Here is a 20,458-nt window from a genome sequence, read left to right as displayed (position 1 = left end):
CCTATATCTATACTGGTCCCCCATCTATACTGGTCCCCCATCTATACTGGTCCCCCACCTATACTGGTCCCCCATCTATACTGGTCCCCCATCTATACTGGTCCCCCATCTATACTGGTCCCCCACCTATTCTGGTCCCCCATCTATACTGGTCCCCCACCTATACTGGTCGCGCATCTATGATCTTGGTCCCAGCGCAGGCAGGGGATGGACGGGTTGAACAGCCGTGCCGAGGGTCACGTGTGGAGGGCGGTGACATGGACGGTCACGTGTGTGGGTGGGTCCCGAGGATGACGTGTTCGGTGACGGTCGCGTGGGACGGGCGGTCCCGAGGGTGACGTACTCGGTGACGTACTCGGTGACGGTCACGTGGGACGGACGGGCCCGAGGATGACGTATTCGCTGACGGTCACGTGTGTGGGTCGGCCCCGAGGATGACGTGTTCGGTGGCGGTCACGTGTGTGGGTCGGCCCCGAGGGTGACGTATTCGGTGACGGTCACGTGGGACGGACGGACCCGAGGATGACGTACTCGGTGACGGTCACGTGGGACGGAGCCGGCGCCGGCGCGTGCTGCGCGCGGGTGACGGTTGGCCGCCGCCATGTTGGTGAGCGACGCCATGGCGTCTTCCAGCCTCAGCCTCGGGCCCCGCGCTCTCTGCTCGCTGGGACTGATCACCGTCCAAGGTGAGGATCCGGCCCATCATGTCTCCTCCCCCATTAACTCTCCCGCCCCAGACACACGGACTAATAAAACATAGTCACAGTCTCTACTCTGCCAATGATTCACCGTCTCCTTCCATCTGATTAAAGTGAAGCTTTAAACAATTGTTACTCCTCCTCTGTTATATTTCTACTGTCCCTGACTTCCCTCGTCAGCCACGGTCGCCCCTGAACTGATCCCGTGTATTATAACCATATAATATATAACCATATAACAATTACAGCACGGAAACAGGCCATCTCGGCCCTACAAGTCCGTGCCGAACAACTTTTTTTCCCTTAGTCCCACCTGCCTGCACTCATACCATAACCCTCCATTCCCTTCTCATCCATATGCCTATCCAATTTATTTTTAAATGATACCAATGAACCTGCCTCCACCACTTCCACTGGAAGCTCATTCCACACCGCTACCACTCTCTGAGTAAAGAAGTTCCCCCTCATGTTACCCCTAAACTTCTGTCCCTTAATTCTGAAGTAATGTCCTCTTGTTTGAATCTTCCCTATTCTCAAAGGGAAAAGCTTGTCCACATCAACTCTGTCTATCCCTCTCATCATTTTAAAAACCTCTATCAAGTTCCCCCTTAACCTTCTGCGCTCCGGAGAATAAAGACCTAACTTATTCAACCTTTCTCTGTAACTTAGTTGTTGAAACCCAGGCAACATTCTAGTAAATCTCCTCTGTACTCTCTCTATTTTGTTGACATCCTTCCTATAATTGGGCGACCAAAATTGTACACCATACTCCAGATTTGGTCTCACCAATGCCTTGTACAATTTTAACATTACACCCCAGCTTCTATACTCAATGCTCTGATTTATAAAGGCTAGCATACCAAAAGCTTTCTTTACCACCCTATCTATATGAGATTCCACCTTCAAGGAACTATGCACGGTTATTCCCAGATCCCTCTGTTCAACTGTATTCTTCAATTCCCTACCATTTACCATGTACGTCCTATTTTGATTTGTCCTGCCAAGGTGTAGCACCTCACATTTATCAGCATTAAACTCCATCTGCCATCTTTCAGCCCATTTTTTCCAAATGGCCTAAATCACTCTAGACTTTGGAAATCCTCTTCATTATCCACAACACCCCCTATCTTAGTATCATCTGCATACTTACTAATCCAATTTACCACCCCTTCATCCAGATCATTGATGTACATGACAAACAACAAAGGACCCAACACAGATCCCTGAGGCACCCCACTAGTCACCTGCCTCCAACCCGATAAACAGCCATCCACCATTACCCTCTGGCTTCTCCCATTCAGCCACTGTTGAATCCATCTTGCTATTCCTGCATTTATACCCAACAGTTGAACCTTCTTAACCAACCTTCCATTATTCCCAGGAATATCTACCATTGTTGATCCACTGTCATCCAGTCAACTTTGTCCAGCTCCTCCCTCCCTCATGGCCCCATAGTCACCTTTATTCAACCGATCTACCCTTCTCCCTCTCCAATTGTAGATTAAACTTGACCATATTATGGTCACTACCTCCTAATGGCTCCTTAACCTCAAACTCCTTTGTCAAATCTAAATGCTAATGTGACATTTGTGTAGGAAGGAAATGCAGATGCTTGGGTTGAGAAAAGTCTGAAGAAGGGTCTCGAACCGAAACTTCGCCCACTCCTTCTCTCCAGAGATGCTGCCTGTCCCACTGACTTACTCCAGCTTTTTGTATCTATCTAACATAGCATTTGCCCGACTTACTACGGTTTTAACTAGCAAGTTATCTGTTTCACTGTATCTTGGTACAAATGACAATAATATACCCCCACCAATCAGAACACCAACATTCTCATCCAAGTCATTTATATATAACTTTTATTTCAAGAGGGCTAGAATACAAGAGTCAAGAGAGTTTATTGTCATGTGACCCAGATAGGACAATGAAATTCTTGCTTGCTGCAGCACAACAGAATATTGTAGGCATAAATACAGATCAGATCAGTGTGTCCATATACCATATACCATAGAATATATATATATATACACACACACACATAAATAAACAGATAAAGTGCAATAGGCTGTTGTAGTTTAGAGTTTGTTTGAAGTTGTGTTTAATAGTCTGATGGCTGTGGGGAAGAAGCTGTTCCTGAACCTGGAAGTTGCAGATTTCAGGCTCATGTACTTTCTACCTGATGGCAGCGGAGAGATGAGTGTGTGGTCAGGATGATGCTGGCTGCCTTTTTGAGGCAACACGGATGTAATGCTGGGGCTCTATACGGCGCTGGTCAGGCCACATTTGGACAATAAACTGACCTTCAAATCTTGAAGTTTTGGGCACCATATCTGAGGAAGGATATGCTGACTCTGGAGAGGGCCCAGAGGAGGTTTACAAGAATGATCCCAGGAATGAGTGGTTTAACATATGATGAGCATCTGTCGGCACTGGGCCTGTACTCGCTTGAGTTTAGAAGAATGAGGGATGACCGCATTGAAACGTACAGAATAGTGAAAGGCTTGGATAGAATGGATGTGGAGAGGATGTCTAGGACCAGAGGTCACAACCTCAGAATTAAAGGCCGTTGTTTTAGGAAGGAGATGAGGTGGAATTTCTTTAGTCAGAGGGTGGTGAATCTGTGGAATTCTTTGCCACAGAAGGCTGTGGAGGCCAAGTCAGTGGATAATTTTAAGGCAGAGATAGATAGATTCTTGATTAGTACCGGTATCAGAGGTTATGGGGAGAAGGCAGGAGAATGGGGTGAGGAGGGAGAGGTAGATCGGCTATAGAAACATAGAAATTAGGTGCAGGAGTAGGCCATTCGGCCCTTCGAGCCTGCACTGCCGATTGAATGGCGGAGTAGACTTGATGGGCCAAATGGCCTAAATCTGCTCCTATCTCTTATTATCTTATGAGAGAGAAGACAATGTTCCTGTTGATGATTTTGCATCAGTACCAGGAAAGTTGGGAATAAACAACCTATTGTTAGAGAAAAAGAGCAATTTTCTACTGAATTCTGTTGTATGTGAAGCAAATGTGATTTAGGGAAATTAGCAAAGTGTGGAAATACACAGTTTTTAGTGGCTGGGAAGAACTGAAGTTACAAATTTATGTGAGCCTGGGGAAAAATGTGATAAAAAGGTGAGATTGGAACTCATCATAGAGAGTAAGTGAAAACAGCTGTGAAATAAATATATGTTCGAAATACATTTTTGGATTAACATTTATTTTTGTTGTTTTAGCCGTGTTGTCTAAAATTATAATAACAGTCAATAACACATATGCTCATTCAACGATCGAACTTAAATGCCTATCTACAGTGCATGTTACCAGCTATGAATGGTTCAAAGGGAATGTCAGTGCAACTGATTTTTATAAACTATCCAAGGACAATACCACCATCTATATCCCTGATGCTGTTTTTGATGATTGTGGAGTTTATAAGTGCGTCACAAGACATCATGGCCTCATTGCAGCACAAGAATTCAACTTAATTATTGATGGTGAGTTGAACATTGGAGAAATGATTGTCAATAGTTCCTGCTACTTGTCCTTTTGTGATAGTTCACACTATTGGGGCATCTGGGAATGATAGTCATTAACCTCTCACTGTGAGTTATTTTTAAAAGCACAATGAAAGTGCCTTGATTTGGGGTTGGATGGGGATCTGACTACTTATTCATGTTTACGTTGTGAATTGCTCCTTAAATTCTGGCATTTATCTGGCAAATTCTGTCAAATATCTCCAACTTCATGAAATCATTAAAAGAAAACCAGAAATCCCCTTCCTCAACCTCCCTGTAACTTTACACACTTTTTGTTTCATTCCCAGTTTTACGAAAGGTCTTTAACCTGAAGTTAATTGATTGATTGAAAGAATGGAAACAGGCTGTTTCAAACCAGATGTTAACTGTGTTTCTCTTTCCACAAATGAAGCTTGGCTGGCTGATATTTTTCAGTATTTCTTGTTTTTATTTTGGAATTCCATAGACTGGAGTTTTTATTTTGATGTATAAAATATGACAACACAGATGGTGGCCATTATGTTCATCGTGACCATACTTGGTTATGGTTAGGATTAGGGTAGGGTCTGTATGATTAAATCTTCATTTCCACTTTATAATTGTGCATTTCATGATGCTTATCCTTTTGTGGTTGATACTGAGGTAGAACATAAGGTGGTGCAGCAGAAGTTACTACTGGGAGATAAGTATTCTTGGATGTCACAGAGCAGCTTTGGCAGAAACCGGGGATGAATCCAAATCCCTTGGTTAACCTTCTCGATGACAGGAGGAGCAAAGGAGAGTGAAAACAAAATTATAAAAATATAAAAATAATAGATTGGCCTCCTCCAAAACTCAGTAAAATACACAAATGTTTCAGGAAGGGGTGCTGCATTAACAGTTTCCTTCGAAGGTAGAACAGGCAGCACAACAGGCCCTTCAGCCCACAATGTCCTTGCCATTCAGGGTGCTGATTGAAACTAATCCCATCTACTTGCACATGGTCTATCCCTTGATCATATGCCTGTTCATGTCATGTCCAAATGTGACAGTGGTATCTGCTTCCACCACCTGTCCTGGCAGCACTCACCACTCTCTGTGGAAATAAACATGCCTCACAATTGTTTAAACTTTTTCCTCCTTATTTTAAATCTATGCCCTCCAATATGTGACATTTCCACCCTGGGTAAAAGACTCTGTCTGGGCACTGTATCTGTGTCTGATAAATGTCTCTGTGTGGGCACTGTATCTGTGTCTGATAAATGACTCTGTGTGGGCACTGTATCTGTGTCTGATAAATGTCTCTGTGTGGGCACTGTATCTGTGTCTGATAAATGTCTCTGTGTGGGCACTGTATCTGTGTCTGATAAATGTCTCTGTGTGGGCACTGTATCTGTGTCTGATAAATGACTCTGTGTGGGCACTGTATCTGTGTCTGATAAATGACTCTGTGTGGGCACTGTATCTGTGTCTGATAAATGTCTCTGTGTGGGCACTGTATCTGTGTCTGATAAATGTCTCTGTGTGGGCACTGTATCTGTGTCTGATAAATGTCTCTGTGTGGGCACTGTATCTGTGTCTGATAAATGTCTCTGTGTGGGCACTGTATCTGTGTCTGATAAATGACTCTGTGTGGGCACTGTATCTGTGTCTGATAAATGACTCTGTGTGGGCACTGTATCTGTGTCTGATAAATGACTCTGTGTGGGCACTGTATCTGTGTCTGATAAATGTCTCTGTGTGGGCACTGTATCTGTGTCTGATAAATGTCTCTGTGTGGGCACTGTATCTGTGTCTGATAAATGTCTCTGTGAACTGTATCTTGTGTCTGATAAATGTCTCTGTGTGGGCACTGTATCTGTGTCTGATAAATGTCTCTGTGTGGGCACTGTATCTTGTGTCTGATAAATGTCTCTGTGTGGGCACTGTATCTGTGTGTGATAAATGTCTCTGTGCACTGTATCTGTGTCTGATAAATGTCTCTGTGTGGGCACTGTATCTTGTGTCTGATAAATGACTCAGTGTGGGCACTGTATCTTGTGTCTGATAAATGTCTCTGTGTGGGCACTGTATCTGTGTCTGATAAACGTCTCTGTGTGGGCACTGTATCTGTGTCTGATAAATGTCTCTGTGTGGGCACTGTATCTGTGTCTGATAAATGTCTCTGTGTGGGCACTGTATCTGTGTCTGATAAACGTCTCTGTGAACTGTATCTTGTGTCTAATAAATGTCTCTGTGTGGGCACTGTATCTTGTGTCTGATAAATGTCTCTGTGAACTGTTTCTTGTGTCTGATAAATCTCTCTGGGCACTGTATCTGTGTCTGATAAATGTCTCTGTGTGGGCACTGTATCTTGTGTCTGATAAATGTCTCTGTGTGGGCACTGTATCTGTGTCTGATAAACGTCTCTGTGTGGGCACTGTATCTGTGTCTGATAAACGTCTCTGTGTGGGCACTGTATCTGTGTCTGATAAATGTCTCTGTGGGCACTGTATCTGTGTCTGATAAATGTCTCTGTGTGGGCACTGTATCTGTGTCTGATAAATGTCTCTGTGTGGGCACTGTATCTGTGTCTGATAAATGTCTCTGTGTGGGCACTGTATCTTGTGTCTGATAAATGTCTCTGGGCACTGTATCTGTGTCTGATAAATGTCTCTGTGAACTGTATCTTGTGTCTGATAAATGTCTCTGTGTGGGCACTGTATCTGTGTCTGATAAATGTCTCTGGGCACTGTATCTGTGTCTGATAAATGTCTCTGGTGGGCACTGTATCTGTGTCTGATAAATGTCTCTGGGCACTGTATCTTGTGTCTGATAAATGTCTCTGTGAACTGTATCTTGTGTCTGATAAATGTCTCTGTGTGGGCACTGTATCTGTGTCTGATAAACGTCTCTGTCTGGGCACTGTATCTGTGTCTGATAAATGTCTCTGGGCACTGTATCTTGTGTCTGATAAACGTCTCTGTGTGGGCACTGTATCTTGTGTCTGATAAATGTCTCTGGGCACTGTATCTGTGTCTGATAAATGTCTCTGGGCACTGTATCTGTGTCTGATAAACGTCTCTGTGTGGGCACTGTATCTGTGTTTGATAAACGTCTCTGTGTGGGCACTGTATCTGTGTCCGATAAATGTCTCTGGGCACTGTATCTGTGTTTGATAAATGTCTCTGGGCACTGATTCTGTGTCTGATAATTGTGTGTACTTCCATCAGGCTGCCCCTCACACTTCGATACTCCTGAGAAAACAATCAAGTTTGGCCAACCTCTCCTTGAAGCTAATAGCCTCTAATCCAGGCAACATTCTGGTGAACCGTTTTGGCTGCATGCTCTCCAAAGTCACTGCATAGGTGATGCTTTTGTGAAACACAGCTGAAACACCAGCATGGCATATTCTATTGGGATTATTTAAATATGTTTATATAACATTTACTGGTTAATTTGAGAGATAATAAAGCTGCAGCTTTTCTTGACTTCCCATCTACCTCATTTGAACTACCTTTAATCATCCTTTATCGGATTTCAATATTGTGTCTTGCACTGAATGTTTCACTCTTTATCCTTGACTGCACTTTGGGTGGCTTGATTATGTTCATGGATTGTCTTTTCTTTGACTGGATAGCCTAACAAAACATTTTACACATGACAATCATAAACTAAACTAAACAGTGGTCAAAGGAATGTGCTAAAAACACTATGTGGTGAAACTGCACATTATTTTGGTATTTCAATGTAACAGAGCAGTAGGAGTAAAGAGTAGGAGTAAAACGGGTCCTTTGCACAATGGCGGGCAGTGACTAGTGGGGTACCGCAAGGCTCAGTCTGGGACCCCAGCTATTTACAATATATATTAATGATCTGGATGAGGGAATTGAAGGCAATATCTACCAAGTTTGCGGATGACACTAAGCTGGGGGGCAGTGTTAGCTGTGAGGAGGATGCTAGGAGACTGCAAGGTGACTTGGATAGGCTGGGTGAGTGGGCAAATGTTTGACAGATGCAGTATAATGTGGATAAATGTGAGGTTATCCATTTTGGGTGCAAAAACTGGAAAGCAGACTATTATTTAAATGGTGGCCGATTAGGAAAAGGGGAGATGCAACGAGACCTGGGTGTCATGGTACACCAGTCATTGAAAGTAGGCATGCAGGTGCAGCAGGCAGTGAAGAAAGCGAATGGTATGTTAGCTTTCATAGCAAAAGGATTTGAGTATAGGAGCAGGGAGGTTCTACTACAGTTGTACAGGGTCTTGGTGAGACCACACCTGGAGTATTGCGTACAATTTTGGTCTCCAAATCTGAGGAAGGACATTATTGCCATAGAGGGAATGCAGAGAAGGTTCACCAGACTGATTCCTGGGATTTCAGGACTGTCTTATGAAGAAAGACTGGATAGACTTGGTTTATACTCTCTAGAATTTAGGAGATTAAGAGGGGATCTTATAGAAACTTACAAAATTCTTAAGGGGTTGGACAGGCTAGATGCAGGAAGATTGTTCCCGATGTTGGGGAAGTCCAGGACAAGGGGTCACAGCTTAAGGATAAGGGGGAAATGCTTTAAAACCGAGATGAGAAAAACATTTTTCACACAGAGAGTGGTGAATCTCTGGAACTCTCTGCCACAGAGGGTAGTTGAGGCCAGTTCATTGGCTGTATTTAAGAGGGAGTTAGATGTGGCCCTTGTGGCTAAGGGGATCAGGGGGTATGGAGAGAAGGCAGGTACGGGATACTGAGTGGATGATCAGCCATGATCATATTGAATGGCGGTGCAGGCTCGAAGGGCCGAATGGCCTACTCCTGCACCTAATTTCTATGATTCTAGTAATTAGTAAGCAGATTACTGCTAATGCTTATGCATTATTGATGTTAATTTTGTTCTTCACTTGTTTTAGGTATCCTTCCATTTGAATACAAGATAATATCAGTGGCTATTATTGGTCTTGGATGTATGCTGACCTCAGTTAGTGCCTTCATGCTTTCAACGGTATTTCGGTACACAGGTATAAGAATGTTGTTCTGTAGGTAATACAAAATATTGACTTTGCAGAGGCTAAAAAGCAAAAGCACAGGTTGCTGTGGAACTTTGTTTTGATTGGAAGAATATATTCTTCATCACCCTAATGGGCTTGTCCCACTTAGGCAACTTTTTAGGTGACTGCAGGAGATTATGCAGTCGCCACATGTTCGCGGGTTGTTGCCGGGGAGTCGCCTTCATGGTCGTGAGGAGTTCCCGCATTCTGGGAACTTGTCGCAGCCTCATTATGGTTGCCGCAAAGTTTTCAACATGTTGAAAAATTAGCGGCGACTAGAATGAAGCCGTCATGGAGAGTAGCGAGAATTCTCGTGCCATAGGTGGGTCGCCAGGAAGTCCTAATGGGTTGCCATTTCATTGGCTCATTGGGGGAAAAAAACATAAGCAGTAGTTTTCAGAACCAAGGATAACAGACTGGCAATGTTAATGTCGTGTATCTCTGGCTTCTTAAAAGTTGTCTCCACTCCTTCTCCCCCTCTCTCCCCCCTCTTTTAAAGGACTTACCGTACCCTTTGCTTTTTAGCTTCTTAATTACAGCGCCAACCTTCCTGATCATCTCGGTGTGTGTCTATATCACCTTGGCTTTACACCGTGTGAATTTCACTCAGACAATGCTCCCCCCGCTTGCCCTGCCTGCATATCGGGCTGGTGAAGGAAGTGATGTGTTTGTGTGTGTATTCCACTCTGACTGTCGCCGTTCCATTTGCTGGTTTTTCAGGCGACTGCCGGCAACTTGACATGGAAAAATCGCCTAAGTGCGACGGGTCCATAACCTTCTCCCAAGATAAGTGTGGATCACAAAATTCTGTGTCTTACAAAATAGACTTACTAATTTAACTGTGTCTTACTAAATAGACTGAACTCCATTTTTTTAAAAACAGAAAACCTTTGGATTAGATTTTTTCCTGCATGTCAATGGCCAACATACACAGGAGTTATGGGGAGAAGGCAGGAGAATGAGGTTAGGAGGGAGAGATAGACCAGGCATGATTGAATGGCGGATTAGACTTAATGGGTCATATGGTCTAATTCTACTCCTGTAACTTCTGACATGACCTTATGACATATAACAATGATTTTTTTTAAAACCCTACAGAATTTATTTTGCTGCTTTGAATAGTGGCAGATGGTAACACGTTAGCGAGCTTTCCCAAAGAAAATATCTCTACACTTATAAAACTCTGATCTTGGATATGCATTTATTTGTGTGTTTGTGCGTAATCACATCTTCGCGAAAAAACGACGCAGTAACGGCATTTTTTTTACATATTCCAGTAGAGATTATTCCCGTGGAGTCCAAAATCGCCTTATCTGAAAATATCATGCTTTATTTCTGGTTATTAATGAAAATGTTCATAAATCTGACAAAGCTTTGAATTTTAAAATGACTGTTTTTCGCTGATGACATGACAATGGGTTTGCTCCCCGTGCCGTCTTCAACACGCTGTGAGTGACGTTCCCCCCCCCCCCCTCCCCGACCACTTCAACCCCCTCCCCCAGGTTATTCAAAAGACGCAGAAAGAACGAGCAAGTCGGGCCCTGTACTCACCCCCGGTTAGCGCATGGTGGGGAGGTTGCTGCCGCAGGCCGAGCCCGGCGACTGGACCTGGGCAGAAGAGGAGCGGGAGCTGGAGTTGACGTTTCGGGTCAAGACCCTTCTTTCAGACTGAAGAAGAGTCTCGACCTGAAACATCATCCATTCCTTCTCTCCAGAGATGCTGCTGGTCCCGCTGAGTTACTCCTGCGTTTTGTGTCCGTCTTCAAATGACGCCACACGCTCGAGACGGCTGTGCGGGCGACCTTTGCCGGACCATCGCGCCTCAACGCGACCACGAGGTCGCGTAATTAGCGTGCCAAGAGCACGTAAGTGGGATAGGGCTTAATTGAAACACTGACTGAGATATAGAGGTCTACAAGAAGTCCAGATACGACCTTGGTAAGGCCATCAAAAAGGCCCAAAGGGACTTCTGTTCCAAGCTGGAGGATAAGACGTATGTTCGGCAACTGTGGCAGGGCTTGAATGCCATCATCTCCTACAAGGCAAAATCAGAAGGCAGCTCAGTTGTCAGCAAAACATCACTCCTTGATGAGCTCAATGCTTTGATAGTGAGAACACTGATGTGCCTTCCCGAGTCCACATTTGCCGTGATGGTATTTCTGTCACAGTCACAGAGGCCGACGTCAGGAAATCCTTCAGGGGGTGAACCCTCGGAAAGCGCCTAGACTTGATGGTATACCCGGTCGTGTTCTAAAAACCTGTGCGACCAACTGGACATTTTCAACCTCTCACTTCTGAGGTCTGAGTTTCCCACCTGCTTTAAAAGGGCATCAATAATACCAGTGCCCATGAAGAGCAAGGTGACGTGCCTCAATGACTATCGACCAGTGGCACTAACGTCTGTGGTGATGAAGTGCTTTGATAGGTTGATTATGGCGCATATCAACTCGTACCTCGACCCACCTACCTACCCCCACAACAGATCAACGGTGGATGTGATCTTACTGGCTCTCCATTCCGCTCCGGAGCACTTGGACAACACAAACTCATGTGTCAGGCTGTTATTCATTGACTACAGCTTGGCGTTTAATATGATCATACCCTCCAAGCTGATTACCAAGCTCTCAGATCTGGGTCTCTGCGCATCTCTCTGCAATTGGATCCTCGACTCCTCATTCATAGACTAGTCTGTCCGTATTGGTGGAAATGTGTCATCCTCGATAACAATCAGCACGGGAGCACCTCAAAGCTGCGTGCTCAGCCCCCTGCTGTACTCACTCTATACTCATGACTGCATAGTCGGACATAGCACGAACTCCATCATCAAGTTCGCTGACGACGCCACTGTTGTGGGACGAATCACTGATGGTGACGAGTCAGGGTATAGAAGTGAGATCAACCGACTGACCAAATGGTGCCAGCACTATAACCTGGCTCTCAACACCAGCAACACCAAGGAACTGATTGTGGACTTTGGAAGGGGTAGGATAGGGAACCACTATCCCATTTATATGGTGGAAAGAGTCAAGAAATTCCTGGGCGTGCATATCTCTGAAGATCTTTCCTGGTCCCAGCACACTGATGCAATTGTAAAGAAAGCACATCAGCGCCTCTACTTCCTGAGAAGATTACGGAGAGTTGGTTTGTCAAGGAGGAATCTCTCTAACTTCTACTGGTGCACAGTAGAGAGCATGCTGACCGGTTGCATCATGCCTTGGTTCGGCAACTTCAGCGTCCAGGAGCGGAAAAGAATGCAGAAAGTTGTGACCACTGCCCAGTCCATCATCGGCTCTGACCTCCCCACCATCGAAGGGATCTATCGCAGTCGCTGCCTCAAAAAGGCTGGCAGCATCATCAAGGGCCCACACCATCCTGGCCACACACACATCTCCCCGCTACCTTCAGGTAGAAGGTACAGGACCCTGAAATCTGGTACGTCCAGGTTCATGAACAGCTTCTTCCCCACAGCCACCAGGCTATTAAACTCGCCATTAAACAAACTCTGAACTATTACAGCCTATTGTACTTTATCTGTTTATTTATGTGTATATATATGGTCTATGCTATGTAGACACACTGAACTGTTCTGTATTTATGCTTACTATATTCTGTTGTGCTACAGCAAGCAAGAATTTCATTGTCCTATCTGGGAGACATGACAATAAACTCTCTTGACTTGACTTGAACTTAGAGTGTTCATTTGGTGATGTTTGGTTTGTTATACAGTTTACCAATAGTATATAATTCCGTTTCCTTCAAATGGCTACCGCTCACATAATATCCTCTGTTCTTTTCCAGATAAGATAGCACAAACTTCCCTGATTGTCCTATGCCTGCTATTCCTGATGACATCACTGATTATGCTTCTAACTTCTACTGTATTATGGATTGCAGTAGATGGTAATCACCCTATATATTTCCACTTATGTGCCTGATTAATATTACATCCAAGATGGGGCCGGCCACAAAAAATTATCAGACAGCTGTGAGGGTTGTGAAAAGTTTGAATTCAGCTAAAAAGACACAAGGGTCGGATTAAGAGAAGGAAATAGTGTAAGGAACATAAAAGTGCACTGTAAACGCTGCTGCAAGTAAATACAATCATGTAGATGTGAGAGGGGTGTTTTCAGTCGGAAACAGGAGGATTTGGAAAGGGAAACAAAGAAATGGGAGAGCAATTTACATTTGGTTCTGATACAGGGATGAGGATATAATTAACTTACCTGAAATGCTAGGAACCAACAGCCTAATGAAAATGAGGAATTGGAGACAATTATTAGTAGTGGAAAAACCATTGCTGGAGACATTAATGGCAGTGAAGACTGATCAATCCCCAGGGTCCGGTGTTAAAGGAGGTAGCTGTGGAAATGTTGGATGTATTGCTTATCATTTTTCAAAGGTATGCAGGTTGGAAAATGGCAAATTTAACTACACATCTGAAAAGGGAAAGAGGACTTCAGGGGCAAAAAGGACGTGAGATCGCTTTGGCAGAAAAAGTAAAGAATCCTACAGATTCTACAAGTATAGATCAAAGGGGTAACTTGGGTGACAATAGGTCTCCTTAAAGTTCAATGTAGTTGTTAGTGTGGGGCTACAGGAGATGAGCCATGTATTGAATTAATATTTGTCATCTGTATTTACTCATGGAATCTAAGGAAATTAATAGTGATGCCTTAGAACATATCCACATAACACAGAGTAGGTGCTGGCAGTTTTGGGACATATTAAGGTGGATAAATCCCCAGGGACTGCTCAAGTGAATTCTAGGACCCGTGAAAAGCTAGGGAGGAAAGTAATGACATTTTGCATTTTCTTTAGCCACGGGTGAGGTGCAGGAAGACTAGAGGGTGGCTAAAGTTGTGCTTTCATTTAAGGAAGGTGGCAAAGGCAATCCAGGTAACTATAGGCCAGTGAACCCAATATCAATGGTGGTGGAGGGTAATCTGACAGACAGAACCTACCTGGATTTGCAAAGGCAGGGATTGATTAGGGATAGTCACCATGGGAAATTGTGTCTCATGAGTTTTTTGAAGAGGTGACAAAGATGATTGACAATTCTACTGTTCTACAGGTTGGACTGTGGAATCAATGTGCCTCCTGATCTTTTCAGTTCTTTTCATACTTTCACCATTCGTAACATATATTGGAAGGAAATTGGGTCGATGTGCACGTGATTTGGCAGATAGCTGTAAGTTTTATTTTTGTAGCTGTGTGTTCTGTCTATAATAGACCTATTTCTGACCTGATAAAATATATGAAAGACTTTGCAAGTTTGGTTGTTTTCAATGCTGCCATGTCTCTTTGACCTGAAATAATCCTAGAAGTATCTAGCAAAGAAACAGGCCCTATGGTCCACCTCGACCATACCGAAGATGATGCCTAATCCATTTCCCCTTGCCCCTCTACTCCTTTCCTAGCCAAGTACCTGTCCAAATACCTCAGTAGCTGCCTCCACCATCTCTTCTGGCAGCTTGTTCCATATATTCACCACCTTTAGTTCACAAAAATCTTGCCACTCAGATTTCCTTAAATTTCTCCTGTACCCTCTAATTCGAGACTGCCCTGCCCTGGAAATAACTGCCTGGCAGGAATGTGGGAGGCTGAGGTTGACGTTTTGGCCTGGCAGCTTTCTTCAGAGTAAACCCAGCCTGCCCAACCTCTCCTTCTAACTCGAAAACATCCTGGTGATTCTCCTTACTCTATCTCTCTCTATTGCTACCAACTGGTGCAATCTACAGCAGTTTTCCTGAAGTACAAACTTAAGTATCAGAGCTTGTAACATTGTGCTGGGAAAGCATGAATGAAATAGCCCTATAAATAAGTCGTGGTACCAAATTGGAAAAAAGGATGACAAGCTTGTTTCTGTAGTGTCCTACATATCCTTTACAGAAAGTGCCAATGCTCTTTCTAGCCATTAAGCTCCTTTAGAAGTGCAGCTACTATTATTTATAGATGCCACGGGATTGGCATCTTGTATCCACATAACTATGTGGAGTAACTATTGACAAAGGATTTTGACTATCTATCCTGTTGAGGCCTTTTATAATCTTACATACTTCTATCAGTTCTTGCATCCTTGGCTGGAGGAAACATAAAGTCCAATCTTCCCAATCTGTGAAGTCCTCCAATCCAAACACCATCCTGGTGAAGTTTCTGCACTCTCACCAGTACAATCCCATCCTCTGGCAGTGTGGAGAACAGAGGTCACATGGGGACAGCAGACTGGCAGGCTTATAAGACTATCAAATGTTTTTTCTACTAATACTTCAACACACTTTCAATTTACTTTCGAGGTTATACTGTCACAATATGTTTAACTGTGAACCTGGTGTTTTAGAGGGAGAATGGGAAATAGGCCCAGTGAATTTACCAGTCAGTGAACATGATGGTGAACTGTGGATATTTCAGAATAATCAGATTGAAATTATCAGAGTTTTACTGTATGTACCTAAGAGCCAATGGGCAGCCTGGATGATGTACTGGCTGGTTGGTTGTCATGACTTGATGGGCCGAAGGGTCTGTTTCCACACTGTATCTCTAAAATAAACTAGTGTTTAACGCCATTACGACTGTCCTGCCTATCTTCTTCTTGCGTATGGCATGCACAGCCTAAAGTTGTAGGACAACTTGTTCTATTTGATCTTATTTGATTGTGCATGCCAGGTTTATTGCATTCGTCGAAACAGGTGAAGGTTGCAATCTCCCACCCCGTCCGGTCTATGGGACTCTGAACTTCAAGTGTCTGCATCACAACGTCACAAATATGAATCAGAATAGATATCTGGCCCCTGAAACTTATTTCTTAAACGATCAGCTGCAGCTTGCCTATTTAACCATCATCCTCCCAACCCCCTTCTGACCCAAATATCTTTCTCAGCTTTCAATATAATCAATGATTCAGCCTTCACTACTTTCCAGGGTAGAGAATTACAACAATTTAGAATTTGACAAAATCCCTCTCCGTGTGTTAAATGGGTGATCCCGTCATTCTAAAGCAATGCCTAATAGTGTTAGATCCTTCCACAAAGGGTACATCCTCTTGGCATCTATTCCATCAAACCACATTGACTTCTATATTTTCATTTATTTTGCATTATTCTAAACGCCTGCAATTGGACATCGCCTCCACTGATGACACAGTGAAGCATTTGGTACCTGTACCAAAATAACCATGAATGCATGCAATTAACACAGCAGGCCTGGGTATGTTGAGCGATTCCTAGATTGTTTCCTGATGTATGTTGACTTCTTTGTACGTAGTCATGATGTTATTGTTCTTGTGGTTGGCAGGGCTCCCAATCCTGATCGCCTTGTTTGTACATCTAACAATCATCACCACAGTCATTGTGATCATGAGGAAGTATCAATATGGTGGTGAGTATACTTGGGAGCTTTCACTAATGAAAGCAGAAACTTTCTTTAACCCAGTCACTTGTTTGGTCTAGAAAAATTTCCACAAAAACATTTCCTGTCCCATCATAGAGAAGTGTTCTTTAGCAGAACTGTCAGACAGATCCAGCCCCTAAATTACACAATCCCAGTTCATTTTAACTTTAGTGTCTTGCGTGATGGAAGATGGATAAACATCAATTCTGTCTCAACCCAACGCTGTGGGCTCTAACCCCTGGCCAAATCTCTGTGTGACTATTCTGGTCAACTCCTCACATCACACTCTTATCCAAAACATTGATCATTTCTTTGTCTCCAGAGACACTGCCCCCTGGCTGCGTTCCTGCAGCAGTTTTTGTTAGATTCCAGCACCTCCAGTTTCTTGTTTCCACATTTCCTATTTTTATTTTGGTCACACCACATCTACCTCTAACAAAGCCAATCCAATTAGTTTTATTAATCCAAGCCTTTCCAAGTATTTTCCCCCCAATAACTTTAGCACATGTTTGCATTTGCATAAACATATCTAATCTGTAACTTCTTCAAGAGCAACGGACTTTCCCTGAGAGAACACGTGGCTTTATAAGTGCTATTTTGAGCTCAATTTTTGCATCTTCCAAATTCAAACATACTTGTTTCTGTTCTTTTTAGAGGAAGGATGTGCATCTGAAATGCCTTTGCTACATCGATTACTTTTTGCACTTGGTTCACCCTTTGCATTATGTACATTGGTCTACATTTACAGTAAGTATTGTAAATATCTGTGCAATTTATAGATGTGGTGCATTAAAGGGAAATTAGTAAATTAATGCTGAGGATAAGGTTTGTAAGTGTTTCTTCCACCCTGTTTAAAATGCATCCCTATAATGAGTCTTCTCCTATCAAACAGCAAGTTGGAGACTTACTGACAAGCCTGTGTCAGTGAGTCACCCATCTCCATGGCACTGAGGTCAGTTGGAGCATTCCTATTATCATCTAATATAGATTGAATGTCTCAACTGGACAAGGGAATGAGATTGAGATTGAACTTTGGGTATGAGGAGGTACTAATACTAGAAATATGTTTATTAATGCATTTTCCCTGATGTTCCCTTCATCAGTGTTGAAGAACATGTTCCTTCTTTCCTTTATTTGATTATTTAATTATGTTTGGGGGACAGGGCCCAAAGGGTCCCACTTGGTCTAGCATATTATAAAACTCTCATCTTGTTTGTTTCTATGTCTGTCTGTGTGGGGTGTGATCCTGAAATTGCGCCAAAATGGTACACGATAGCGCTACAATTTTTGGCCCACCTTACTTACCATTGTCACGTGGTGTGTTGTGTCAAGTCTTGTTCAGATTGATGGTATATCTTACAAGTTATTCACATTTTAAACTTTACAAAAACCAACTTTGACAAAAATCTCTTCCATCTGCACTAGCTAGCAGCGTATGACGTCATAATGGGATCTAATTTACATAAACTGCCCGTCAGCAGTTCCACCTCACAATTATGTCAAGGGGGCTAGGGAGGTGAGAGGGGTTATGGGGGGAGGAAGTGACTGAGGGTAGTGGAAATGAGAGGGAGGGAGTAGGGTAGGGGAGGAGAAGAGGAAGGGTGAAGTGCTGGGGATGAGGGGGAATAGAGGATAGGGGTAGGAAGAGAGATGGCGAGGTGCACTTGGGGAGGGTTGCCGTGACTCACGTCACAACAGGGATCTCTGTCGTCACCCTGCGCAGTTGGGGGGGTTATGGGTGAGTGGTGGAATATTACGCTCTGGAACCAGCAATCCTGTGTGACAGGGACCCATGGTCTATGTTTGCTAAATGTGTGCTAACTTCCCTACTGTTTGCCCAATTATTCTGATCATGAAATGGGTGGTCAGTATCATCCTTACTACAGGTGAAACGTTGCTGGTCATGCGTTTGTTGGCAATGTTGGACTATCAATTTCAGTGAGTTCCATAACATTTAGCTGATGATGACATTCCATGCACCAGCCAGCCACCCTCCATGTTTATACATTTCACAGCTCAGCCTGTTTTGATCCTTGCATATCGTCTGGCTTTTCCTAAAATGTCATGTAATCTCAGTCACTCCTGGTAAATCTGTGGTCAGAATTTAATCCTATGAAAATCATCAGCTGTGATTTTAAAGAATCCAACCTGGAACTTCAGGCATGACAGAGCATGTCAATCCGTGTTGGGTAACTTGGAGCATAGAACAGTGCAACACAAGAACTAGCCCTTTAGCTCACAATGTCTGTGCCGAACATGATGCCAAGACTATCTCTTATCTGCTTGCACTTGCTCCATATCCCTGCATATCCATATGTCCATGCAGAAGACTCTTGAATGCCACTAATTTACCTGCTCCACATGTACACCCACATTGGTATATAATTCATTAATTTTGTGCATGTTGCCTCTCTCCACCAGCATCACCTTTTATGGCAGTCCCAGGAGTTACACAGAGCAATGATGAAGGACCAGTAACAGACAACCAAAGCCAAGGATGAATGCTTGCCCCTTGCACTTCCTTGTGTTGGAATGGCTGAATAACTGCTGTCCATTTGTGCATGGCAGTGATGTCTAGTTCTCCATCTGTGCATGGCAGCTTGATGGAGAGTTCTCCATTTGACACCCATGCAAATCTCCCTCAGTACTAACGCAAGACCTGAAGCCACACTGTTCTTCTTGCATCTTACTCACCAGTACAATAATAAGGTTAACTTCAAGTTGGACCAAGAGTGGTGTGGAACAACTAACTCTTGGGCCAGTTTCATAGACATCTTGAAATAGAGCAGAGCCATCATGTTGGGATTCACATCACTAAAACAAACAGTGAGCATGGCATTTCCTGGGATGCCACCTGGTGACAAGATTACTATTTTTATTTTCAAAAGCATTAAAGGTAAAGTACAAGCCTATTTCCTGGGGAAGGGAGCAAAAAGAACAGATAAATCCGTGTCCATTTCCCAATCCCAGTAAGTTTGCCTTTTGTTTGGTTATATGTTGGAAACAATATTGAAATCACTTTGGCAAGAGGGCAGTTAAGTGACACAAAAACTCACCATAGAATAAAAAGTACATGTCTTGAAGCTATTTGCTGTCCTGAATGGCTTTTCTTTACTTTTGTAGAGAAAATAACCAACATAATTAGAGACTATCGGCTGCAGGTAAATACAACTTTTTAAACTTTCATTAATAAGTATCTATCTGCCACTTGCCCAGTTTGGTATAGAATCTTCTATTTTTGAATGATTGGTGTTTTTGGGGAAGTAATTCCATTGAACATGATAGAGGGTGCAGGGATAGTTACTGAGTGGTCAGATGAAAGAGCAGGTATAATGCTTACATCTTTGTTTTCCCATTCTAAATCTTGCACCTGCTCCACAGTCTGCAGCCCAGGAGGAAGAAGAAGAAAGTGAGGGTGAACCAGAGAGAGAAGAATCTGAACCAACACTGGCCTGATCAGCTTCCAGCCGCCTGCAATGGCTGAAGATGTGACAAAGTCACGCACGTGGCTTCCTGAATGTACAACTATGGCCCTGGTCTCCACGTGCACAGTGAGGGACGTAGCACTGACCTGCTCGCTGCACCACTGAGGAGCCGAGAATTGGCAGTCACAACTCACCTCCTCATAATCTGAATACAGCAATCTGCTCCTGTTCAGCACCATGTCTGAGTTACATTATCATTTCTTCCATTTCATTTGTTTGACTGGTCATTGTGAATTTTAGCATTTACATCAATCAGTACTTCCATTGTAAAATTACTCCAGCAGCAGTAACTGCATTTATATAGCACCTCTGATGCAATGGACCATTCCAAGTGCTTCAGACTCCTAATACAAATTAAAAGGTGACCCTGACGTGGTT

General features: G+C 43.5%; 1 protein-coding gene across 4 annotated transcripts; it reads left to right on the top strand.

Moving 5' to 3' along the window:
- The first annotated feature begins 496 nt into the window (after positions 1 to 496).
- LOC129715264 (uncharacterized) lies at positions 497 to 20,257 on the top strand. 4 transcript variants are annotated; one of them, XM_055665125.1, is made up of 9 exons: positions 499 to 686; positions 4,001 to 4,183; positions 9,072 to 9,179; positions 13,008 to 13,109; positions 14,281 to 14,397; positions 16,500 to 16,583; positions 17,250 to 17,342; positions 19,719 to 19,756; positions 19,977 to 20,257. In XM_055665125.1, the coding sequence occupies exons 1-9, from the start codon at positions 602 to 604 to the stop codon at positions 20,049 to 20,051; spliced, it is 885 nt and encodes a 294-aa protein (XP_055521100.1). In that variant the 5' UTR covers positions 499 to 601; the 3' UTR covers positions 20,052 to 20,257. The 4 variants fall into 4 exon arrangements, with proteins under 4 accessions (XP_055521101.1, XP_055521102.1, XP_055521100.1 ...); XM_055665124.1 differs by having other exon boundaries at positions 3,923 to 4,183; XM_055665126.1 differs by lacking the exon at positions 19,719 to 19,756 and having other exon boundaries at positions 497 to 686; positions 3,923 to 4,183.
- Positions 20,258 to 20,458: the final 201 nt, after the last annotated feature.

Source organism: Leucoraja erinacea, unplaced genomic scaffold (genome assembly GCF_028641065.1).
Source record: "Leucoraja erinacea ecotype New England unplaced genomic scaffold, Leri_hhj_1 Leri_107S, whole genome shotgun sequence".
Taxonomy (NCBI): Eukaryota; Metazoa; Chordata; class Chondrichthyes; order Rajiformes; family Rajidae; genus Leucoraja; species Leucoraja erinaceus.
The sequence above is the reverse complement of the archived record's forward strand: the minus strand, read 5'-3'. Positions and strand labels throughout refer to the sequence as shown.

Coding starts and splice junctions, on each gene's coding strand:
- LOC129715264 (XM_055665124.1), top strand. CDS start 602: ATGTTGGTGAGCGACGCCATGGCGTCTTCCAGCCTCAGCCTCGGGCCC. Junction 687..3,922: donor GGGACTGATCACCGTCCAAG/GTGAGGATCCGG, acceptor TTGTTGTTTTAG/CCGTGTTGTCTAAAATTATA. Junction 17,343..19,718: donor TACATTGGTCTACATTTACA/GTAAGTATTGTA, acceptor TTACTTTTGTAG/AGAAAATAACCAACATAATT.